Genomic DNA, 22,771 nt, shown 5'->3' on the forward strand with positions numbered 1-22,771 from the left:
ACAAGAACTGTAACAAACCGTTGGAAACAAGGATGCCAGAGTTATCTGCTAAAAGGTCAAGTAGCAAAGCAAGGACAACTGACCACAGGATGCAAAGCTCATTTTTGCTTTGTTGTCGATTCGAATCCATGCCAGGAAGAAGCAAATAAAGCACAGAATCTAAGTGATACATAAGGCATCCAATTTTTGCAGAAAGTGGAGGGCCTTAAGATGCTCAACATATTTCAAGATTTGGCTGTATTGGGTTAGAGGAGAGACAGCTTCACTTTGAAGCCAAGCAGGAACAGTTCAGGACTCCCACCTGCATTCTGCTCTCATTTAATGGTGACTCCACTTTCCAATGACTCAGGTGTCTGCTGCTTGGCAGTGAACAAAGCTCACAGATATCTCTCCATCTTTAGCTGTCCTGTCCACAGTACAGCTGTCCCACCAACCAAAGCTATTGCAGAAATCATGCCTAAAACACAGCAGAGTCTCTACATACACCATGTTTTCATGTAGGGGTTTTCCCTGTAAGAGATGCTGATGCCTCCTTAGCAGAGGAGTTGGGGCTGAGTTTCTCACTATCCACATCTTCTCCCCCTCTTTAAAACTCGCATGACATTGGTGTGTCAAAACCAGAGGCTGCCAGTAGAGCCAGCATTTTGAGAAGGTGGGGGAGCATTGCCAAGCAGTCTAGAACAAGTCTTGGAATAAGTTTTGTGACAGGTAACTAAACCTCCCACATCTACCCCTGCCTCCTCTCCAGTTCTGCAGCTGAGCCTGTGGGAGAGGAGTCAGGGTGTCTCTTCAGCATCACTCTCAGATGAGTCATTACACCAACTCTCTGCTGATTATACTTTTAAGCCACCAGGACAATGACTTACAATAAATGAACATTACAGTAAAGTTTCTGTGCATGGTTTATTACTATATATTAATGAACATATCTACAACAACTATATGAAGCTGAGATTAAGAACTTCCTTCTTTTTTCTGCTAAGTTGACCCAGCAGTACTAAAATTGGTTACATTTAGAGCAGGATCAGACTTCACTTCTCAACATGTTCCCCAAGATACCATTAAGAAGTTTGCTCACATGAGAAATGCCTGAGAGAGCCTAAAATCCCTACACCAAAAGCCACGACATGAAATCAGCTGAATCGACAGCTTTTGCTCTTCTCTTTTTCTTACAGCTGTTCCTCCTGAAGCTTGGATAGAGGAGCTGATAGTACCTCATAATGGATTTTTCTTCTGTTCTTCTGAAAGTGGGGTTGGAGTTAGCCAAAGGAAATAAAAGTTACTTCCTATTTGGCAAATCTTGTCTTTGTTTTTGGGCAAATTCTCAGAGCAAACTGTAATTGAGTCCAGCAGCCTGAGGAAGGTATTTCACATACTGAGCTCCAGTGAGGGCAGCACAGAATGCAGATGGCCCAGAGGGTTTGGTGCCTGTGGTGTAAGTACAGCCTCCCACATCTTACAGTCAGATTGCTCCTACTGACACTCCTGCTTGTTCATTACTTCTGGAAAATGACCCAAAACCCTGAGCATGGAGAACTTGGGAGGTTCAGAAGGTGACTAAATCTACCATCTAGAGAGTGCCCTGTGACTGCCTTGAATGTTGCACTTTCCCAGCCTTTGCAGGGAAACAGCAGAGTGAAGCCAGATGGGCTTTAAAACCACTGTTCCAGACTGTTCCTGCAAGTCTGTCTGCAGCTCCCTGTCACGTCCCTTCCCACTAAGGAATGATACCCCAGTACCACTTTCTGCACTTCTTCCCTTCTGCACCACTAACTAGACAATGGCAGTGAAAAAAAGAAGCTGAGCCTGAAGAGGACAAGCCACAGTGTGCCTCGAATTGGTCTCCAGGCCCTAAGAGAAACTGACACAGGATCATTACCATCAGCAGAATTGTTTGCTCTCTGCATGTCTCACCTCAGCTGGAGCACTCTTTTTCATCTATGCAATGCCCATGTAGTTAAGAGTAATTCAGCTCTCCCTGCAGAGAATGAAAAATCTTGGCACAGAAAACAAGAATAGAGAAAAGATAAGAGACTGAGACTTCACTTCTGCAGTGAGCCCGAGGAGCTGCTCTCCCTCCAGCATCCTATGCACCAGCTGTGGTGCTGTGTAGGATCTCAGAGCTCCCCCTTGCTGAGCACAGGGATACCTTGCATTCCAGGCAATCCCTTTCTGGTTTGGAACAGAAGTACAGGCCAGCATGGCAGAAGATCTTCACACACTCCTTGTACTCCCCTATGCTGGCAGTTCAAGCAGTCAGTAGCCCTGCTCTTACTCTTCCCACAACGTTTCTCAAAGCCCTAATGAGCAGCTTTGCACAACCCCTTCAGCCTCCGCACCTGTGCCTTCATTAGAGCCTGACACTCTGCATTATGTGGGAAGGCTTCCTGTGGATGGGGGATGTTTGGATTTAATGGTAGGTCTTTCACACCATCAAAGTGGCATGGAAATGAGAAGTGTGATCAAGGGACCAAACATAAGTGCAGGCTTATAAAATCTGTACAGAGTAAGATATGGAATCAATTTGAGCTTTCATCTATCTATGGAGTTTACCTATGGAATGCTAGCTCCAAATGCTGGATGCCAGGAGTAGATATACTACTCATCTCAAATCTAGAGTTCCTGTTACAGGTAAATTTCATGCTAACAATTTCTGAAATGTTTCCAATGCACCCCAGCAATCTTCCCTACTTGTGATAATACAGCTTGAAAGTGCAGTGTTCCTTCCAGATAGTGATGATATTTTACTTTTTTTTTCTCTACAATGAGGTTTAACACAAGGGGATTTTAGTAACATTTACTTAGGAGCTTTACTGTTCTACAAACAGTAATTTCAGAGAATCTAAGCTAGTGAGTACAAGACACCTCATCTTGCTCTTCCAGCCCTAAGAATGATTCATTTTGGTCATATGACACCATCACATCCAGGATCCTCAAGATTTCTGTGGAGAACTCCAAGCAATGTTTCCTTAAAATTCACATACACAAACACTGAGGAAAAATAAGCACTGAATACTGGTACAAAACTAGGACTCAATCTGCCATAAAATGGAATGTCTGGCTGTGACACAATCCCCCTTTTCAAGGAAAAAAAAAAAAACAACTAAATACAATTCACTATCCTTTCTCATTATCATTCTAATGCCCTCAGAGATACATTTACTTCCAGTAGGAAGGCATTGCAAGTACCTTCCAATAACATACCAAGCCAGCTTCTTCCTTCTGCATTTGTTTCTCGTTTCCCAGAGCACTCTCAGATCCTTGGGGATCTGCTCCATGTTTGAGTACAGTTCATTCTGATGATGAACCCGGGCCCTTCACATGCTCTGCCAGCAAGCAGGGGGCGGTGTGAGTATACCCACACCTCCAAAAACCTCTGCAAGCCAAAACGGTCCCATGAGTGGGGGACAGCTTTGGCACAGGACCTTGGCAGGGCTGGGAAAGTGGGGCAGATACTGTCCCTCAGAGGAGCTCCCTGCCTTCCAGGCCAACATTACCTCCTTCCCTGCACGTCCTGCCTGGAAAGTGTCTCCTTCCCTGCAGCTCCTGACTGGGAACAGCACCGGGCAGGGGAAGGGCTCCCCAGGGTAAACACACAGGAGACCCTCAGGAGAAAGGAGCACCAAACAGGTCAAGACCCTCACGCAGCGATGCCCCGGGGAAGAGGGACAGCTGTGCAGTAGCTAAGGCGTGGGCAGCCCGCGGCGAAGGCAGCTGAGGGAAGGCGTGAAGGGCTCCCTCAGGAGTCCGAGGAGAGTGGGGGCAGCCGTGAGGGTGGGCGAAAGCGATGCCCTGAGGCGTCTCGGGAGGATGAAGGCGGGCGGGAATAGAGCTCTAAGGAGAGCTGAGGAACCTCGGGGAGACCAAGGGAGACAGGGTCGCTCTGAGGAACCTCGATAGTATGAGGGTGGGCAGGCACGGTCGCCCTGAGGAGCCTCGGGAGGGTGAGAGCGAGAAGCCGCAGCCCCGCCCTCAGGAGCCCCAGCCCGCGGGTACCTGAGGGGCGGGGCGGGGCACGCGAGGCCGCGAGCAGGTGCGCCCCACCCCCGCCGCCTCCAAGGGCCAATCAGCGAAAGCGGGGGCGCCGCACGCGCCACACAGGGCCGTGCGCGGAGGGGGCGGGGCCTCCCTCACGCCCCACCCTTCTCCCCCTTCCCCTCAGCGCGACGCTGACAGCGGCCAGGAGTGCCGATTTAGATTATTTGTTTATTTGGTCCTGTGGCGGCCCTGAGGCACATGAGATCAATTATTAGCAGTATTTGTCCGTGTCCAGCTTCTTGTGCTCGGGGTTGTAGGGCGCCTTGGCGAAGCACTTGGCAGCGGCGCGGTCGCAGTTGCAGATGAACATGGCGCACTCCTTGTTCTTGCCTGGAGGAGAGAGAGGAACGGTCAGAGCCCGCAGCTTCTTCGCCAGGCGCTGCAGTGTCTCCGGCTGGCATTTCTGCTGTCACAGTGTACCCATTTCACTGTTGCATCGTTCTGGCAGTGCACAGGCTTCTGCCCACTAGTCCACTGCCCCCAAAGCTGTGTGCTCCAGCCAAGCCATCTCTCTCCTTGCCTCTTCGTCCCATCCCTGCAGCCCTATTTGCCAGCCTCTCTGCTCTCTACCTCCGTTCCAGAGCCCTGTAAAGGCTTCACTATTCATCAGGGGTGTCCAGCAGAAACTGTAACAATGCCAAGTTAACCTGCTTAATTTAATGGATACTGCCGTTAGAGGGCCTCCCAGAAAAGTACTCAATCCCCTGAAGGCTAGACAGGCTTCTCTATATCCTGCCATACCATACATCTTCATAAACTTTAAATTATGGGCTATATAAAGAATATATTGTGAATACTCATTCCAGTGCCTGTGTGAGGTACCCTCTTTCTACCAACCAGGCCCCCTGGCAAGAACTTGGACTGTGCCCCCCTGTTGCAGAGGTGTGCCTGTAACACAGCCCTGCTCCTTCCTAAGAGAGGCTGGAGAGCATCTGGAGTGAAGTGGAAATGGACGTACTGCTGCATGTGATCTCCCCATCAGAGCAGCTAAAGCGGTACAGCTTAGTGTAGGGGTTGTCCAGGAGGAATTTGCAGGATTCCATTTCCATTGCCTGTGAGTAGCACTTATCATGTACTTGGCAGCACCTGGAAACAAGGAGAAAATGGTTAGAAAATACCAGAATCACAGGCTCAACTGACCTGTAAGACACAATTACACTAGATTTGCTTGCTTTGACAAGGCTCTTGACAATAAAAAAAAAAAAGATACCCAGCAATAAGAGGGCAGACACAAAGGACCTCAAAGGGATATAGTTGTGCCAGCTCATGGTCCAAGAGGTATCTGGGTACATAGGTACTTATGGGAGCATCTTCACAGTTGCCTATTGGGCACAGGGAAAGCAAAAGCCAGTGTTTACCCTACACTCCCCCTCAGTGCCTGGTAGCTGACAAGCTCTCAGCCAACACAATCCAAGACTTGGCTTCCAGATTTGTGTGTTTCTAAATTGCCCATTCCATTTCCTAGCATTTTTCAGCCCAGCCCTGTACATGTTGATGGTCAAGCACCTGGCAGAATGTGCAGAGCTACGTCCAGGCTGCTGGCCCAGCACTGCTGCAAAAAAAAAATGCTGGAATGAGCACACTGCGCTGCCATAGAAGAGCTGCTGTAATTATGTTTTATCTTAGTAATAAGGCATCAAGGTATGATAGCACACATCCTTTTTCCCCTGAATCCATCTGTGAAAGAAAGCTTCATTCACAGCAGCCAGGGAGTTTCATAAACGTTCATAGGCAGGGGCAGCTGAGATGAAGCTGAAACAGGAAAGCACAAGCAAGGAAAGAAGTTTGTGAAAGCAGAGTCTTACAAACCTGTCGAGCTCATCCACTGGAGTGCCGCTGCCCCCCAAGCCGCAGTAGCAGCCGTAGTCAGCGAAGTCCAGCAGTGGGTGGCTCTTGGGCAGGGTGCACTTGATCATATTGCGGAACAGCCACATGGCTCTGGGAGAGACCTCGGTGCTGGCTGCGCCCACTGGGGAGAGATACACAGGGTGGTCAGAGTCAGGTTCAGGGTTACCAATGCAAGGATGAGGATACCTACACACCCGACAGCAGGAAAAGCAGGGCCAGGAACTTCATTCTTGCAGCACCTCACAAAGAGACTGGTGCTAAGGGAAATGAGTCTTTATATAATAGGCTCACCTTGACATGGGTATGAGATAAAACAGCCAGTATTTACGTTACTATATGCAGACTTCTTCCACCGGGGGCCGTGGGCGGCAGGTCGTGGCGTGACCAGTTGAAGGCCAATTGAGTTAAATCCATAAAAGCCAGAAAGGCAAATATTTGCTCTCTAGATTTTTGCTATTAAATTCTTGTAATGCTACTATTAGAAGTCAGCCTGAAAGATATGGATAGGGCTCTCTACTAAAACATAATAGCAGTGTGGTGGTTAAATTGGAAGCTTCTGGCACACTAATAACCATCTGCCACTAATACTTGCATCCTCTTTTTATGGCATCCCACTTATCATTAATCCTGTATCTCCATGGCGTATCTCCTGTATCTCCTATATCCTCCATGGGCGCTCCTGGAATAATTCAGAGAATAAGGTACAGGTTGTCCACTCACATCAAATGACTATTTGGCATGAGCTCAACTGAAAAAAAAATCAAGCCATTCTTTACTTTAAAACCACAGAGGAGAAGGAGGTACTACTAGGCAAGAAACAGGAGCCAAGTGACCTGGAAAACCTTTGAATGTGGCTTAAACAAGGAGTTGTGTCTGGTTTTATGTGCCTTTAAGCAATCTACACTGGAAATGAACTGGGCTTAGAAGTTTCAACATACACAGCAGACCTCAGTAACTTAGAGCAGTTTCTCTTTCTCCAACACCAATGCAGAACCCAGATAAGAACCTCTGGTTCTCTATGTCAAGGGATGAGGAGAGTTGGGAACCTTGAAAGAAGTTGAAAAAATAGGTAAGAAAAATCTTCCTGGAATTAGTCAGGGGTAAGTAAAAACACTGCACTCAGATCCCTGAAGCTCTGACATTTTCAGGGCTACAGGTTTGGTATTTTTACACATTCAAGATAGGGTTCCCTAGACATGGTTGTCAAGTCTGCATTGACTTCCAAAGCACCAAACAAACCCTCAGCTTTTAAGAGCAGAGGAGGATGCAAAGGCCACCATTCTGCAATAGCAGAGTGCTCTCACAGGAAACTTTGGTCTCACCACCCACCAGAAGGTTCCAAAAGGGGTGATGAGGACACTTTCCTCCTCACAGGGTCTCAAACTATACCAGGGTACCCACAGCACCCACTGGATGTTGGCATATCCATAGAGGACATCTAGGTAAAGGCTAGACATGGTGCTGAACAACCAGATCCATTCTGACTTTTCTGTTCTCTTCTAGCACTCCCATTCTGGGGCTGCCCACTCACAGGTAACCTACAGCCAAGCAGATGCTGAGTAGCAGATTTAAGATTCTCTGTGTTCTGAGTATTGAACAAACATTAAAGGCTGATGTAAAGGACAGTCTGTATCACAGCTAGTTCAGAAAAAAATACTTTGTCCTTTGCCCACAGATCAATCTGCTGACTTTCCCTCCAATATCCACTTAAGAGTTCCCTGTCCTCTCTGCTTTTACCATTTAAAAAAAAAATTTAAAAATCTTATCTATGAAACTTAGGATTCTGATTCCTTTTTCCTCTTTTCCCAGTACTTGATGTATTATTGATGTTTCCTAGAAAATTTCCAGTCAACTGCCCATTTAAAAATCATAAATCAACAATTTCCTACATTTTTAGGTCAACAAAAGGATCACCAAGTATGGGAAAGCAAGCACATGAGTATTACAAGGGTGCCTCATGAGAAAAATCCCAGCAGGGTAAAGATTTTTCCACCAATGTTTAAGCCTTAAATTATTTTTAAGACTTTTTTATAAGCCCCATTGCAGAGTTCCCTACTATTCCACACTGTTAAAATTCTCCTTTCTCTCTTTTGTCTGTTAAGGACTTTATTTCCGTCTCCACAGTTTACTTCTTTACATCTAGCTTCCTTGGTTCACCACAGTCAATTGAATTCAGAGTATGAGCCAAACCTGTAAGCACCACATTATCTCCTTTTCTGAACCTACAAATACTTACACAAAACCTCTGTAATGTAGAGAAGTGACACAATCTCTACTAAAACCAGATCTGCCTCACATTATAAACTGGGCCACTGCCAAAGTGTGGGAGCAGAACAGCGAGCGAGTCAGAGACCTGTCTGGGGCTTTTATCCTTAAGGCAGGATGCAACTCCTGCCAGGTCCTGAAATCTCCCCCACTGGAAAACCTTGCACCCCCAAAATAAAGACAGAGAAGGACAGTTTTCAAATAATTTATTAGGAATTTAAAACTGAAATCTGGAAAAAGGGTTACAGGTGTGGAGAGAACAAACACTGGAGTGTAATAACTTACTGGCTTAAAAACACAGCTTTATTTCTTTTTAAAAAAATGCCCACCCTGAAACCAGAGCCCCAGCCTCCAGGCAGTGGCCAGAGAGTGACTCACAGCCCAGCAGCAGCACAGCTGGCCCGGGATGTCTGGAGGGGGCACGGAAGCAGCTCAGCGCATACACCAAGAGGGAGGAAAGCGCTGTCTGCAGACCCAAATTTGAAGTATATAGAATAAAAATAAACCCAATAAAATGCAGCTCTTCTTTAATTAGGAAATATTTAAAAAAACAGACATACAGACTCTTGTCTCAGTAACAAAAATTATTGCTTTGTGTTTTCAGTACTGATCTGTTAAGTACCTTCTTACCTAAACAGAACTCTCCAAACGCATCGCCCAGGTCAGGACAAGTTCCAGCAGATGGGGGAGAAATAGAAGAGAAAAAGGGCCCTGTGGGCACTGTGGCCCTCCCAGTCCTTTTCTAAATACCCATCTCCTTTACAGGGGCTCAGTTTGGGGGAAGAGAGGGAATGATTTTTAAAACTTAAGATGAAGCTGTTATTTCCCTGGGAAAAGAGTTTGGCTGCATCTTAATAAAAGGCTTAATCACCCCCCTTAACAAGGTCTTTGGTTCACTGAAATCCAGACCCAAACCTGCCCCGTGTACTCCTGCTGGAGGCCTCCCCTGGCAGAGTGCTGGTTAGCAGGGGCTTGGACCAAACCAGGGGGAGCCCCAGCAGGTTCTGGAGAAGGGACCAGATCACCCCACACAGGACAATGGACAAATTCCCACAGTCTTCAGAACACAGAGTAAAGCAAATGGGAAGCTGCAATTCTATAATTCATATAATCCCTGAGAAGCCCTTAACCCGCCCCCAAATCACCACCCTAATGCTTTTCTCCCCTGTTAATGAATCCCCATCCCAGAGCCCTGCCCTTCAGAGAATGACTACCCAAATCTCCCCCTGGCTGACACCCCTTCCGATACCCTTGCCTCCGGAGGAGGATCCCCTTTCCCAAGAAATCTTGACACAAGCGATAAAGTTTGGAGAGTGAATTCCTTTCAAAGTAACCAAGACAAGCAACGGCGGCAAAGCCCTTTCCCTAAGCCAGCCCAGAGCCGGCGCTACGGAGCCCAGGGATGGAGTCTGTACATCAAGCAATTGGAAGCAGCTTTAACCCGCTCAGCAAAACAGCCGATGGCTGGTACATTTCACCCCACCCACCCCCCCACCCCCCTTTCATCTCATCTCATCAGAGGTCTTAAAATCTTACAGTAAAAGGTGTACAAAAAAAGAACGAAGTCCTGTCAGGATTCTGCTGGAGAGTATTGCTCACGCTGCGGCACCAAGTCCAGGACCTGGAGCTGCTCCTTGAAGCCAGACTGCAGGCAGCAGCCAGGTTCAGCTCACGATATTTACATATTATACAGGAGGAAAAAGAAAACCCCACGTAAAACTAAACCTAGGAAAAAAAAAAAATCTTTCAGCTGTAAGGATAGTGTTTTTCACTTAGCAAAATATACATTTGTTTTGTTCCATAGCGATGTCCAACGTTTTCGGATCCTTGGAGTTTCACACTTTTCAAAGCCTCACATTTACAAAACAGAAACAATTAAAAACAGTTTCTTTAAAAAAAATAGAAATACAGCAGTTCCTCTCAGCCTTTGCTCTCTCTCTGTCTCTTTCTTCCCTTCAGAACTGCATTCTTGTTACATACCGTGCTTTAAAAACACTGACGACAACAACAGAGTTGAAAATATTCAAAACAGTTTCAAAGCCAAATAAAAATACTCCTCAATGAAAACTACCTAACACAATCACAAAGCCAATTCATAAAATATGTCTACTAGCTCGGGAAAGAGCAAACAACAAAAAGAAGGGGCAGCCCCCAAAAAAGATAAAAAAATAAAATAAAAAAATAAAACTAACAGCTAATAAAATAAATAAAAGAAGAATCAGTGGGCTGGGGGCAGGGAGGGGGAAGCGTAAACCGTCGGTGGTTAGTAGGAAAGCGAGATGATCTCCTCGGGTTCAGTCCAGTGTGGTCTGGTCAAAGGGAGAGATCGGGCAGGGCAGCAGGAGCCTGGCAGCCAGCCGGCAGTGTGCAGTTTGATTCAAGAGAAAGGTAACCTTGGCTCATCCCCCGAGGCTCACCAGATCCTCCAGCCACTCGCTGTCCTCGGTTAGGTCACTGGGGAATCTGTGGGACACAGCAGGGGAGGGAAGGGACAGGATCTAGAACAACCACAGCTTTTCCTCCTGGGGTTTTCTTCCAGTGTGATCTGACAGAAACACTCAATACTCAAACTTTGCCCCAACACAGTCTTGCTCTGCACACTGCTGGCATAGGGACAGGCCACAGCAGAGATGTTTCCATCTTCAATGGCAACATGCAGGCCTGGGAAACAAGGCCCCACACACCACGTGGCCTGGAGTCCAGCCATTTCCCCAGCACCCACAGTACAGCCCTGCCAGCCTGCTGTGGGCTCCTGTCTGTGGACTCTGTTCCCTCTAGTTTTTTCTCTCCTTTTTAAAAACCTGGTTATTGACTTCTTTTATTTTAATTTAAGCCAGCTAACTTCAATCACATTTGCAAAGCAAACGAAGACTACCCACCAGTTCCCTCTCAGCCCATCCAAGGACCAAAACCAGAAGTGGTAAGATTTTCCTTCTGCCCTTCTCCCAGGAAGGAGATGAAAAACCTCACTTCCCAGGACTGGTCTCAGTAGCAGTGAGAACAACCAGCTGCATGGTGGAGGCTTCACCAGTTACACGGAATAGCCAAGCTTGTCTGTCCAGATCACCACTGGGTTGTGACTCCGGTCAACCCCACAGATGTTTTCTCTTTTTGTGAGTGCTTTGTTTTCTTCCTCTTTGTGCCAGACACTAAGACACTCTCTGTTCCCAGCCTGGGGAGTGTTCAGTAGGAACCCAACCTGCCAAAGCCTCTGGTGCAGGAGAGAGCCCAGGCTGGCCACAGGACTCCTCCCAGAGACTGGGCCAGGCCATGGAGCCTCACAGCAACATCCACAGCTTCAGCTGAGAGTCTGAGCACAGGGACCAGCTCAGAACCTCACTCGTCTCTCCCATTACCTTTTTCTGTTCAAAGCTCTCTTACCTCCTGCCTTCTTGGTCCCCAGCTTCAGTGATACCCATTGGTAAAAGCTGTTGCAATCAAGGGACCCTGTGAAGAAAGAGTTAAAACCTCATTCTTCAAACAAAAGAACGGTGAAGAAGAATTACTAACAAAACAAATTCAGTCATGGCACAGATGACAGAGTAACTGATCTCAGTCGGAAGTGCCAGCTCTAAAGAGCACATCACATTACAGGATGCTGTGTCAGGGCCAAGATGGGCTCTTGGAAAGCCTGAGCTAGGATCAGGGAAAGGACTGGAGATCAGGACTTTGAGTGGTGACTAGGGAGAGCCAGCAGAAACCAAGGGTGTGGGCTCCAAGTCAGCTACTGCACTCTGCACCGTCCATCTTGGTCTGGGGCTCAGCAGTGGCACAGCCAATGCTGCAGTGGGTGGCATTTCATAACCAGAGAACAGACTGTGGGCTGAGGGACCTGCCCACTGCTGCTCACCTCCCTCACCACGTGGAGAACAGCCCACTCCCCATCTCCCTCCCTCCACAGAGGGCACAGGGAGCACTCACCCCTAGGCTGTGTCCAAAGCCGGTGCTCGGGGCTGGACTGGCAGCGCTGATGTAACTGCTGACCCCTGAGTCCTGGTTGGCGGCTCCATAAAGCTCTGCCATCGGCCCGGGACTAGTGGTGCCCAGAAACCCACCGGTGCGACTGGGGGTGGAACCTACAGCAGGCAGCAGAACTACGTAGTCAAGATCCCAAAAATGCAACCCTGTCCCACCCCCCTCCCGCAGCCCCTTGTCAAACTTCCGTGACAGGAGCCCGCGCTGGGGAGGAAAGGGGAGTTACCTGTCCCTCGCACCACGGCCGCTGCAGCTGCTGCTGCCGCCATTGGTCCATACGCAGTGAGGGGGATTGCTGGAAAAGAAGGAACAGGCATCTCAGGAGCACTGTGGCTACATGGGAAGCTCCTTGAAGGGAGCCTTCATTCCCTACTGCAAAATACTAGGCTCACACATACATATTGGCTTATAGTGCATCACAGAGGACATTAAAGGATGACAGCAGGGAATTGCATAGCCCTGAATTTATCAGTGTTCTTTTGCACAGCCAATGTCCAAGGGAATGCACGAGCCATGCTCTGTCAAGCCCACACCCCAGAGCAGCCAAAAACATGGTGTGGAAGAGCTGAATGAGAAGTGGGCAATTTCAGATGTATCCTGTCACTACTAAGCTTGCAAGACGCAGTTAATCTGAAGCAACAGATCCAGATTTTGGCAGTAAATGTGGAGAATCGCAACAGCTCAGGGACAGCAGCTGAAGCTTAACATCCTGAGGCTTAGCCCCTCCTCTGTCTCTTGGTAATATTCTTGAATAACAGTTTAATAGCCTCTTTCTCCCTGTTTCTTTGCTCAAGACATACCATTCTCCCCACACTGAGTTTTGCTCCTGAATTGCTAAAAACCTCATTGTTCATTGTAGAAAAGGAAACATATACCTAGGGAGCAGGAACTAAAAATGGCTTAATTAAAACAGTAAGTTTTAATTTATATGTAGCAGTTCTATTCCCAACTCTACTGCCACAGGCATTCAGCCCTCGGGGCAGAAGGCATCCAGCCAGTATGTTTCTCTTTGCCCTTAAAATGACTGGGTCAGCATTTCATGCTTGAATGTGAAATTCACTGTGATTCTGTTTAGAGCACCATAAAAAGAGGTCAGAACAAATCAATCGCGTTAAGGCTGAAACCCAGACTAGCTTAGGAGGGAATATTTAGTAGCAGGCACCAGCCTGTTTCAAGCAAACGTCATACGAGGCTTCTATCTAGGTTAGCTGCTCATTACAGGCCCTGGGCCAATGCAGGCATGTTGCTGCTTCACATCACCCCCAAAGATGCTGTTCTGGGAAAGAAAGGCTGCTGGCAGCCACCCTCCTGCCCCATCCCTGCTGCAAGTCCCTAACACATGAGTGAATGTGGTTTTACTGGAAAAGGAGGCGAGGTAATCTCAAAAGCTCCAGTTCTTTTTCCAAGAAAAATCTTTCTTGCCTTTGCAGTCTTATCTGCTGAGACACCGGGTTTGTGTTGTGGTGACAAAGCACCCGTGCGTGCATCCCTGCCTGTGCCATCCCCTCCTCTTGGCTCCCCTCACCAAGCCGTGAAGCGCAGCCCATGAGTGCTGCAGCCACTCCAAGGCACAAGGGCCCTCGAGCTCGCTGGGCCCTGCCCTCCACAGGGGCCAGTTCCAGCCTATCCATGGGAACCACGGCCCAGCCAAGCGGCTGCACAGGGCCTGCTTAACAGGAGGTAAGCGTATCGGGGAGGGAAGAATGCCACGATCCCCAGCTGGTACTTCAGTGAGACACTCAGGACTGTAAGCTAACGTGGCACCCAGCCAGGACAGCAGCATTAATAACTTCTTGCTGTGCAGAGCCCTGGGGTACCCTGGCCACCAGTGACAGCCATGCCCTGGGTGAGTCACCTCTGCTAGGAAAAGGTACAAGACAGCTGGGGGTGGATGTGAAGGGAAAAACACTTCTACCAAGTCACCAACATTCCTCTACAAATGTGATGGGTTTTGCAGAAAAACACACATGTAAATAAACAACTGGGCCGACATCTGCTTTGCTTGCCAACAAGAAGGCTCAAAGGTGCTTATGCAGCTGCATACATGGTGTCAGGGAAGGGTTTTGTTATGAGGGAAACAGGATTTAGTTTTCCCCTACCTCCCTCAGGGAAATTTGTTTGTTGGTGGCTGCTATCCTCAGCATCCTCACGAACAGAGTCCCTGAGGATTAACATAGTTTTGTGCCACAGAAACTCCCTTTCAAGCCTGTTTGTACTGCTAATTCCAGAAGAGCTTCTCAGGAAGGTTTTCCATACCCCTTTGCAGAGAGATTCAAACCCTGAAACAGGTGGGGGCAAGGAAGCACTGGGAAGGAGGAACATCATGGAAATGAAATGGCACACGGGGAGCAGGGTGCTACACAAAGCTGCTTTTCTATGACAAAAACCATGGACGGGACAGAGCTGGGGAAAACATGGCCATGGAAGGGAGAGTAGACAGAAGGAATATCATGTAGGGAGAACACACTGCACACATCTCAGGGGCTGAGGATGCAGAGGGCATTTGCACTTTGAGGACACTGAGAACGTTCCTCTGCTCCCATTTTGTTCCACAGCTCCCTACAAGCACTGCAGGACCAAAGTCCTGCAAGGTCCCGCCACACTCACTAGTACCTGGGAAGCCTGTGTGGGAGTAGCTGGGGAGCTGTACCACCCAGAGTGGGGAAAGCATTCCCTGCAGCCCCTCCTACCCAGGAAAATGGGATTAGAATAACCAGGAGTGCATTCACACCCTCTCCCTCCTCCCAGCACTCCAAATTTCATCTTTGCAACATCTCAGGTTAAAGCCATTTGTTCACCTGTGGAAGTCACCCTGCTCTCTGCAGTTTCCATATTTGGTTTATATACTGCCTGGGGCAAGGAGCTAAAAAATGAGGCAAGCAGCAAGAAAGGACCTGCATGGCCCTCTTCAGAGGCAATGATGGCTCTGATTGCCTCTCCATCTTTCCATCCCCAGCTTTGGATGGAGCTTATTCAGATGAAAGAGGAAATAAGGCACATTCCCAGTCTAACTTCACCAGGCTGTGGAGCAGCAACACCACTGAAACAGCCCAAAGCCCCCTTCTCCCCTTCCAGCTTGTGAGTTTAGGAAATGAGTGGGACTGACCTGTGAGCTCAGGGAGGACGGGGGCACTCGGGAGAGGGGTCCGCTCTACACGGAACTCTAAAAATGAAATGCAAGACAGCTTAGGAACTCATCAAATGCCCCGAGGGAGACCCCCAGAGATACAGCAGCCGGGGTCTGCTGGGGGAGCAGTCTGCAACCAGACTGCGACCAGGCCAGTGTCTTCTGTAAACTGATTTATAACTGGTGCTGAAAGGTGGTGGACTCCTGCCCTGAAGGCTGAAAGGATCCATTTATCCTTGGAATAAATGTGGCCAGGGCAGGGCGAGTTCAAGCGTCACTGAGTAGCCTCAGGTCTGCCCTGGAGCACCACTCTTCGACCCGGCCAATCTGACCTCTCAGCAGCAAGGCCAGTGGGTGCTCAGTAAGTGTCAGACTCTGCCTGGCACAGGTTTACAATGAGGGACCTGAAGCCACTACAGCTAGATTCATGGAGAGCTTCCAGGCAGCCAGGAGGCAACAGCAACTTTCAGCCAGTCAGCCTGGGCTCACCTCAGACAAAGAGGAAACTTTCCATTCCCAGCTCTTAATATCAAAACTTCACATATCAATCATCACACTGAGGGATGGAGTAAGGAAGGGATGCTCAGAGTTGCCACAACTCTAGAAAACAGCAATAGCACAGTGTGTCCCTTAAGAGTCCCTGGCCTGGCAGAGAGCAGGAGGGGAGGCCCCACAGCTCTGAGCAGCTGCGGCACAGCAGGTTGCAGTCATTGATTGCTGAATCCATGCTCTGAGCACATGGCAGTGTTGGAAGCTTGAAACTACCCAGTTTTCAGGAGATCTGCAGCCCCCTGGCCCAGCAGATGCTTTGTGAAGGCTGTGAGTGGTCCAGGCACTGTTCAGAACACAACTGCAGTGCTGCAGGCACCTGCCTTTTGCATGCCCAGGAGTTCCCTGGCACAGGGGATTTAACATTCTGTGCTACTTTCAGAGTGGTGGCAACTCTGGTAAAGAGAGACAGACACACACAAAGGCAGTGAGACAGGCAGAGCTATGGGGCCCTTCTGTGTCACAGCAGCAGCCCTGCGGAGGAGGCCAGCAGAAAGGATGTCGGAGTAGCCTTGGGCTTTTCCTGCCACTGCAGTGTGAGGATAATCCTAATGAAGGACAAGCTGTTCCCACCTATTCCAGGGCTTCTCCAATCCCCCTTCCACATCCATCTCAAATTTAAAGAAAGACCAAACAGGGGAAAGGGTAAAAGGGGCAGAGCCTGGGTTATAAATCATGCCAGGGGCTCCCATCACCTGAAGGCAGACATAAAAACAGAGCAGGGAGAGCTCCACTCACCAGGGAACTGGTAAGTGTAACCAGGTGCAATACCAGTGTAACTTCGACTCGCGTAGGTAGCAGCTTGGAAGCCTGGATAACCTGGGGAAGAGAAAAGGACTCCATTACTGTGAGCTGGCAAGGTCTGGCTGCTCCTGAGCAGCATAAGCACCCTTTGGCATTAGACAGCAGAAAGAGGGGTAGCAGCAGAAGCCCCAGGACAGCGCCGGGCAGAGTGCACAACGTGTGTGAGCCTGCAGAGGAGTTTTAGCAAGCCCATTTAATTTTTCCTTGCTCCAAACACGTAAAGACATGGAGATTTCCTTCTCAGACTCACAGCTCTGCAAGCTAAGGCTTTCTGATGCATCAGCTGGATTTACAAACAGGAGATCAGGGAGGAAGGGGCGTTTGAAAGGCTGAATAGCTCAAAGTCACTTTTGCACTAGAAGGGCTGGTGAATGCAGGTACAAAGAACATTTCTTCCTGGCACAGGTAGGAGCACAATTCCCGCTGTTCCCCAGGAAGCTGACCACCTACAGGAACAATCCAGTGAGAATGCAGGGCATTGACTCACAGATGAATATTTGATTTGAGATCTCCTAAGACAAGAGTCTGTGGATTTCCCAGTGACTCAGTTTGAGTCTTGCTGCTTTAAAATTCAGATGGCTTAGAAAAGGCAAAACCCAAAACCACAGGCTGGAGATTTATTTTCCTTCAATAAGTCAAGTGAAAACATTGGTGGAAAAATGCCCTTTTGGGGGTTTTGTTCAGTGACTGACTGCTACTCAGCAGGCTTAGCACTGAGAGCCAGGCTGAGTACACCTTGCCCAGCAACACCAGCAATGATCCTGAGCAAACAGTGCTCTTCAGTCAGCTCAGTCCTGGCTCCAATGAAAGTGAGAAGAGAGAGAAGCCAGGACCAGCACCCACACTGGAATGATCATGCTGACTTCTCAGATCTAGGCATGAGGTTTTGTGGACTTGGAAGATAGGGCTACAAATGACTTTTTTTTGGTTTTTGTTTCAATTTTTATCTGAATGCTTTTGCCTTGGGAGCATCGGTAGACGTGAAACACAGCCTGCTTGTCACCAACTTCTCCTTACAAGACAGTCCCGTGAAAAATATATAGCTTTCCCTGCAATACCAGATATTTGCTGTACCTGAGAGGGAGGGAACAGAGTGAGACAATACTCAACTAGAACTTCAAGGGCATTTTAACAGTCTTTAAGTGGCAGTGGGGACATTTACACAAACCACTGTTTCAAGTGGAAGCTTAGGGGCTCTTTAATGAACTAATTAATCAGAAAGCCTGTAGAAGTGGAGGGGGGAAGATGCCTGGGTACAGATTACTCCACACTCAGCTCTGCAGTTATCCTATTCCACATGAAGGAATTGCTGTGCATGTGCCACGGCACTGCGGGACCGTGGAGGAGCTGCCGAGGGGCAGAACCGCCCCGCAGTGGCTGTGCCCAGCCGGCCCGGCTGTCGCAGGGCAGCGGTGGCACATTTGCAGTTTTTCCAGGTGCCACCAGAGGGCAAGTTGGGATCGCGAACAGGTCCCGGCGGCCCCGCACAGGGAGCGCTGCCCTTGGCGGCCCCGCACGGGGAGCGCTGCCCTTGGCCGCCTCGCCGCTCCCGGAATAAACCTCTAAGCTGCTGCCTGGCACGGCCGGGAGCGGGGGGAGAGCGGCAGAGCTGCCGGGGGCTTACCCAGCATGCCGATCCCCAGCATGAAGGCATCCATCCCGTAAGGCATTACTCGGGATCGCCCTCGTGCAGAGCCCGTTGGGGACATCACCTCCTTCGGCTGAGCTTTTTTACACTCCACCTGCCACAAGAAAGTAAGGATCAGGCTCGCCTGTCACAGGCTGGATCACAAGCTGTCGTCACAGGACACGGCCACAGAGCACAGGCAGGCCAGGCAGGGCTGCCTGCGTGACAGCACGTCCCAGCTCCAGCCACCTCCGTCAGCCCGCTCCGCTGCCCTTCCCCAGCACCGCTGTCCCCAGCCCCCGTGGTGCCTGCCTTCCCTCTTGCTCTGCAGCCACCACAGGCAACGGGGAGCACAAACATTGCTTTTCTCCTCCTGGTGTTGCCCTTGATGCTCTACCTGACCCTGCACCAGAGCCCCAAAGCCTAATTTTCCTCATTTCTGAATAAAGGTAAAACCTGCCCCCTCCCAGGCCACTACAAGGTTTTGTGTAACTTCAAAACCTCCAAGCACAGCACAATGCCTTGCTTAGTTAGCTCTCCTTCAGAACTCAGTATTATGCTTGTTCACCTCCATACAGTGAGTTTCTTCCCCAGATTGACTGCTGTGATTTTTGGGAAAAAAAAACTGAATCTGATTCCCCACTGCAAAGAAGATGCATGGACCCAAGAGCCTTGCATCCTGCCCCTGTGCCACTGCCCTGCTCTCTCCCACAACTCTGTCCCTGCTCCCTCATGTTCTGCCCCAGACACTTACCATTTTGTTGTTGATCTCATGGAAGTGGATTTCACACACTTTTTCCACAATGTCTTCACTTTCAAATGTGACAAACCCAAATCCTGAAGAAAAAGCAAAACTCCCTGATCAGGTCAGACCTCTCACAGTTTGAACCCTCTACTCACAGCCTTTTATTGGCAGGAGAAAAGCACAGTACAATCAGCCCTTTCGAAAATAGCTGTCACTCATCTTCTCTCTCCAGCAAATTCTACTTTTATGCACAAGAAGAGGACTGTCCTCTTATAGATTCTCCTCTCCTACTCATCCTGTACTTCCCACCCACTCTGAACCCAACTGGTCTCAAACCCAGGTTTGTTGTTTTTTTTAAACTTTGCTATTTGCAAGGCAAACCACATGGCTGGTAACACTGGGGAGGATCTGGGCAGATGCTCACACAAAGAATCGGTGGGGAAACCAACAGCTGTTTGCCAGGACATCACCACCCTCGCTAAACGCATCCCACCAGCAGGAACACCCTGCAGCTCCCTCCCTCGCAGGCACTGGCCATAAAGCCTCGTGTGAGCAGGCACAGATCAGCAGTGCAGCTGCACACAGCGAGGCAGATACAGGCACAGTCATTTGCAAAGTTTCACCAAAGTAAGGTTTGTATCTGGGTAAGACAGGACAGCGTGTTCCTGGCCCCTGGCCCACACTCACACCTCCTTTCTCACACCAACCCCTTTGCTGACAGTTTTGGCAAAGCCCAGCTCGGGTGGGTAGACTGAACTCCTCTAAGCTGACTGCAACCGTTTCCGGAGAACTGAGGCAGGTGGGAGGATGTCTTAAAGCTTGCTGTGCAAGCAAGCTGGGATTAAGCAGAACTTTCTGCTTTCCAGAGCTGGCCAATTCCATGGCACTGTAAAATAACATTCAAAAGCAGATGGGAATCCACTGCCTAGAACCCCACCTCTTCTCCACACTGCCAGAAACATCTCACTATAAACTCCTCCATCTGTCTGTGCCCAGGTAGATTCACATCACTCACCTCAACACTCTCAAGCACAGGAGCTCAGTAATTCAGCAGAAAAACCCTGATGTCAAAAGCAATGTTGAGCCCCATTAAACCCCTATAAGGCCTCCTATGCCCTGGGCTGAGCCACTTGCTGTTGACACAGTGGCTGGCAGCTCTCCCTGCTGCCTCCCAAAATGCCCAACAGCTCTAATTGGACCAGTGACTGGAAGGCACCCATGGAGGAACAGGGGTTAATGCTTCTTCCCTTTCAAAATGAAGCTGGAACAGCATCCTAGGACTGCCGAGGCCTGGCAATCAGAGTAAATTTAATGGCTTTAGAAAAAAGTAAAAATTTGAAGGGCACAGAGTGTAGCAAGAGCAGAAGGGAGAGTTCCCTTGCTGCTCTGGGGGCAGGAGTGCTTGGAAGTGCTTCAAACAACACACAGGAGAGCAGCCAGCACTGGGCTGTTACTGACCCTGACTGGGAAGAGGCTGAAGCTAAGTTTGCAGGTCAAGTTGCTGCCATTAAATCTCCAAGTTGAACGCAAGAGTCAAGCCCCTCCACACCACCAGGTAGTCAGTCTGAGGACTCACCAGGAAGGCAGGGACGCCCATGGATGGGCTAGGTCCCTATAGCACAAATAGTACAGCCTTGCTCCCATCCTGTAACCAGACTCCACCAGCAGGACTCGGGTAAGAAAAGGTGACCTGGGAGCACAAGTGGGCTCCAGGCCGAGGAAGGGGCGAGAAGCAGGCACTCTTCAGGCTCTCGTGTCAGCTTTCCCAGAGCTCAGATTACTCGGGACAAGGTAAGACACACACTGCGGGCTGGAGCCACGGAGGTGAGCAGAGGAGGGGGCCGTCTCCTCTCACATATCTGCAACTCGACGAGTTTACAGCACAGGAAACGCACTGGACAAAAGCTCTCTGTGCTGAGAGGGCCACTGGTAAAGGATGCAGATCCAAAAGAATGGGGCGACTGGAGGCAAGATAAAGAGCAGCTGCGACCCGCGTCCCCTGCTGCTGGGATACCAACCCATCCCTAGGCAAGGCAGGAGGCAAACCCTCTGCAGTAACCTCTCCCAGGGCCAGAAGACAGCTCTCACCTCGGTGTCGGTTGGTTGTCTTGTCAAACATCAGCATCGCATCATCCACCTGCAAAGAGAATGGCTGCAGTCAGATTATTACTGCTGCAACGAGCATCCTCCAGCACAATTGTTCAGAGCTTCCCTGGCCTCCCCAAACCTGAGGGGATCAAGATGAAACATCCTGTCACGCAAGAAGGGTATGCACACATATGCACTATACATAAGTTACCACACCAGGCACTTCCCCAAGCCACAGTCAGCATGGTCCTGGTTCCCCCACCAGCCCGGGGCAGGTGCTGCTGAGCTGAGCCCTCTCGGCCCAGCCCCTGGTAGCAAGCGACCCCGATTGTTTGCCTGCGGCTCCAGCCGGGGGCCAAGGAGCAGGGAGGGCATTGTTCCCAAATCCCGGCCTCAAAGGAGAGGAGAATCAAAGGGGGGCAGAGAAGCAAAGCTGGAGAGGGGAGAGGAATAAGGGGCCTCCCAGCGGCAGGGGAAGCGGAGGCCTCAGACAACAGAGCCTGCCTGGGAAAGCTGGGAAGCGCCCCCACCCCCACCCCAGAGGAGCCTTTCCTCTAAGTGAGGTTTCCCACTGCTGGAGGCTGTAATTAGAGCAAATTTACTGCAAGGCCTGAGCAGGGCTGCCTTCCCGGGGGGAGGGGCGGCCGGATCCCATCCCCCAGCCGGCCTGGGGCTGCTCTCCTCCCCGGCACATCTCCGCCTGGTCCCACTTTTCCCCCCATCTTCCCGCGGGTTTTGCCTTGCGGAGCCGCATCCGCTCCACAGGTCAGCCCGAGCAGGGTTAAAAAATACACTCCAATCCCCTCCATGTAAGCCCCGGTGTAAACCTGTCCCACTGACCCATCCCTCCTCTAATACCACTGCCTTAATCCGATTATGAAACTGGACGTGCAAGTGCTCAGGGGAGGTGGCAGCAGTCTCCGGCCAGCAGCTGCCCTGGCCCTCCTCCTTCTCCATGTGAGATAGCCGCACCCCGAGCAGCAGGCCCTGTATGCCCCCAACTCTACAGGATTACTCCCTTGCCTCGCCCCAGGAAGAAGCTGCATTGCTGCCTCCTCCTGAACAGTCACTGGACAGGGCAAAGTGCTGCCCGTGCCCTGGCACAGGCAGCCACGGGCTTTGGCCATGGAGACCCCACAGGAAAGGGTCCTACTCTCAGGTGCCCAGGACAACACAGGACACCCAGCTCCACCTCAGGGCCAGGTGGATGGAAGGAGCCCTTGCTGACATTTCCAGTACCATCATAAGCAGACAGAGATCATATTTGACGCCCTTGGCCTTGTCTAACACATCCTCTCCAGGTGACAACAGACAACCTGGCTCCTGCTCATCTCACACACATCCTGGCTCATCCTCACATCTCACGTCCTGGCTCAGTCTCCCTCAGCCAAGTAAACAAACACCTGAGAAACATGCCAAGCATCCAGCCTGGAGCCACAGGGGACATAAGCCTTGACAGACCCGAAGCAACTCCTCAGCAGCTTCCCAGAACACACAATTAGGGAGATGGGTGCTGAGGGCACCTCCTCACGCTGTCATTCCCCATTGCCACATCCTCACATATGCACCATTTCCCTTCATGGTACAGCACTACTGTGATGTACTGGAGGGAAAGCTGATGTGGCTTAAAAATAGTTCAACAGGTTTTATTACCTGGTTTTGCTCATTTTCAAATCTAGATTCATTCCCCCATCCAGTTCACAAG

The 22,771-nt window shown here is 49.9% G+C and overlaps 2 protein-coding genes across 6 annotated transcripts in view; both read right to left on the reverse strand.

Moving 5' to 3' along the window:
* Window positions 1-4,194: 4,194 nt before the first annotated feature.
* On the reverse strand, window positions 4,195-9,825 carry PLA2G1B (phospholipase A2 group IB). 2 transcript variants are annotated; one of them, XM_088064944.1, is made up of 4 exons: window positions 9,688-9,825; window positions 5,848-6,007; window positions 4,997-5,124; window positions 4,195-4,368 (listed from the first exon to the last, which is right to left on the reverse strand). In XM_088064944.1, the coding sequence occupies exons 2-4, from the start codon at window positions 5,970-5,972 to the stop codon at window positions 4,250-4,252; spliced, it is 372 nt and encodes a 123-aa protein (XP_087921070.1). In that variant the 5' UTR covers window positions 5,973-6,007; window positions 9,688-9,825; the 3' UTR covers window positions 4,195-4,249. The 2 variants fall into 2 exon arrangements, with proteins under 2 accessions (XP_087921070.1, XP_005524480.1); XM_005524423.2 differs by lacking the exon at window positions 9,688-9,825 and adding an exon at window positions 6,081-6,114.
* Window positions 9,826-9,867: 42 nt separating this feature from the next.
* Window positions 9,868-22,771, reverse strand: part of MSI1 (musashi RNA binding protein 1) — a 28,783-nt gene continuing 15,879 nt past the window's right edge. Inside the window, exons 7-15 of one of the 4 annotated variants that reach the window (XM_005524425.3) lie at window positions 21,067-21,115; window positions 18,988-19,070; window positions 18,231-18,348; window positions 16,541-16,621; window positions 15,233-15,289; window positions 12,353-12,421; window positions 12,073-12,227; window positions 11,533-11,598; window positions 9,868-10,614 (exon numbers count right to left, since the gene is read on the reverse strand). In XM_005524425.3, coding sequence (XP_005524482.2) covers window positions 11,557-11,598; window positions 12,073-12,227; window positions 12,353-12,421; window positions 15,233-15,289; window positions 16,541-16,621; window positions 18,231-18,348; window positions 18,988-19,070; window positions 21,067-21,115 — 654 coding nt within the window. In that variant the 3' untranslated portion in view covers window positions 9,868-10,614; window positions 11,533-11,556. Of the gene's footprint in view, window positions 10,615-11,532; window positions 11,599-12,072; window positions 12,246-12,352; window positions 12,422-15,232; window positions 15,290-16,540; window positions 16,622-18,230; window positions 18,349-18,987; window positions 19,071-21,066; window positions 21,116-22,771 lie in introns of all 4 variants that reach the window. The other 3 variants (XM_088064939.1, XM_005524426.3, XM_088064941.1) reach the window with 3 other exon arrangements.

This window comes from Pseudopodoces humilis, chromosome 20 (genome assembly GCF_049639895.1).
Source record: "Pseudopodoces humilis isolate 2021_Gansu_Grassland_sample_001 chromosome 20, ASM4963989v1, whole genome shotgun sequence".
Classification (NCBI taxonomy): Eukaryota; Metazoa; Chordata; class Aves; order Passeriformes; family Paridae; genus Pseudopodoces; species Pseudopodoces humilis.

Bases quoted from the DNA above. Each gene is read 5' to 3' on its own strand.
- PLA2G1B (XM_005524423.2), bottom strand. From the start codon at position 6,114: ATGAAGTTCCTGGCCCTGCTTTTCCTGCTGTCGG. The intron at 6,008-6,080 runs GTGTGTAGGTAT...ATCTCTCCCCAG, and splicing joins CCTGCTTTTCCTGCTGTCGG to TGGGCGCAGCCAGCACCGAG. The intron at 4,369-4,996 runs GTACGTCCATTT...TCTCTCCTCCAG, and splicing joins TGGGGAGATCACATGCAGCA to GCAAGAACAAGGAGTGCGCC.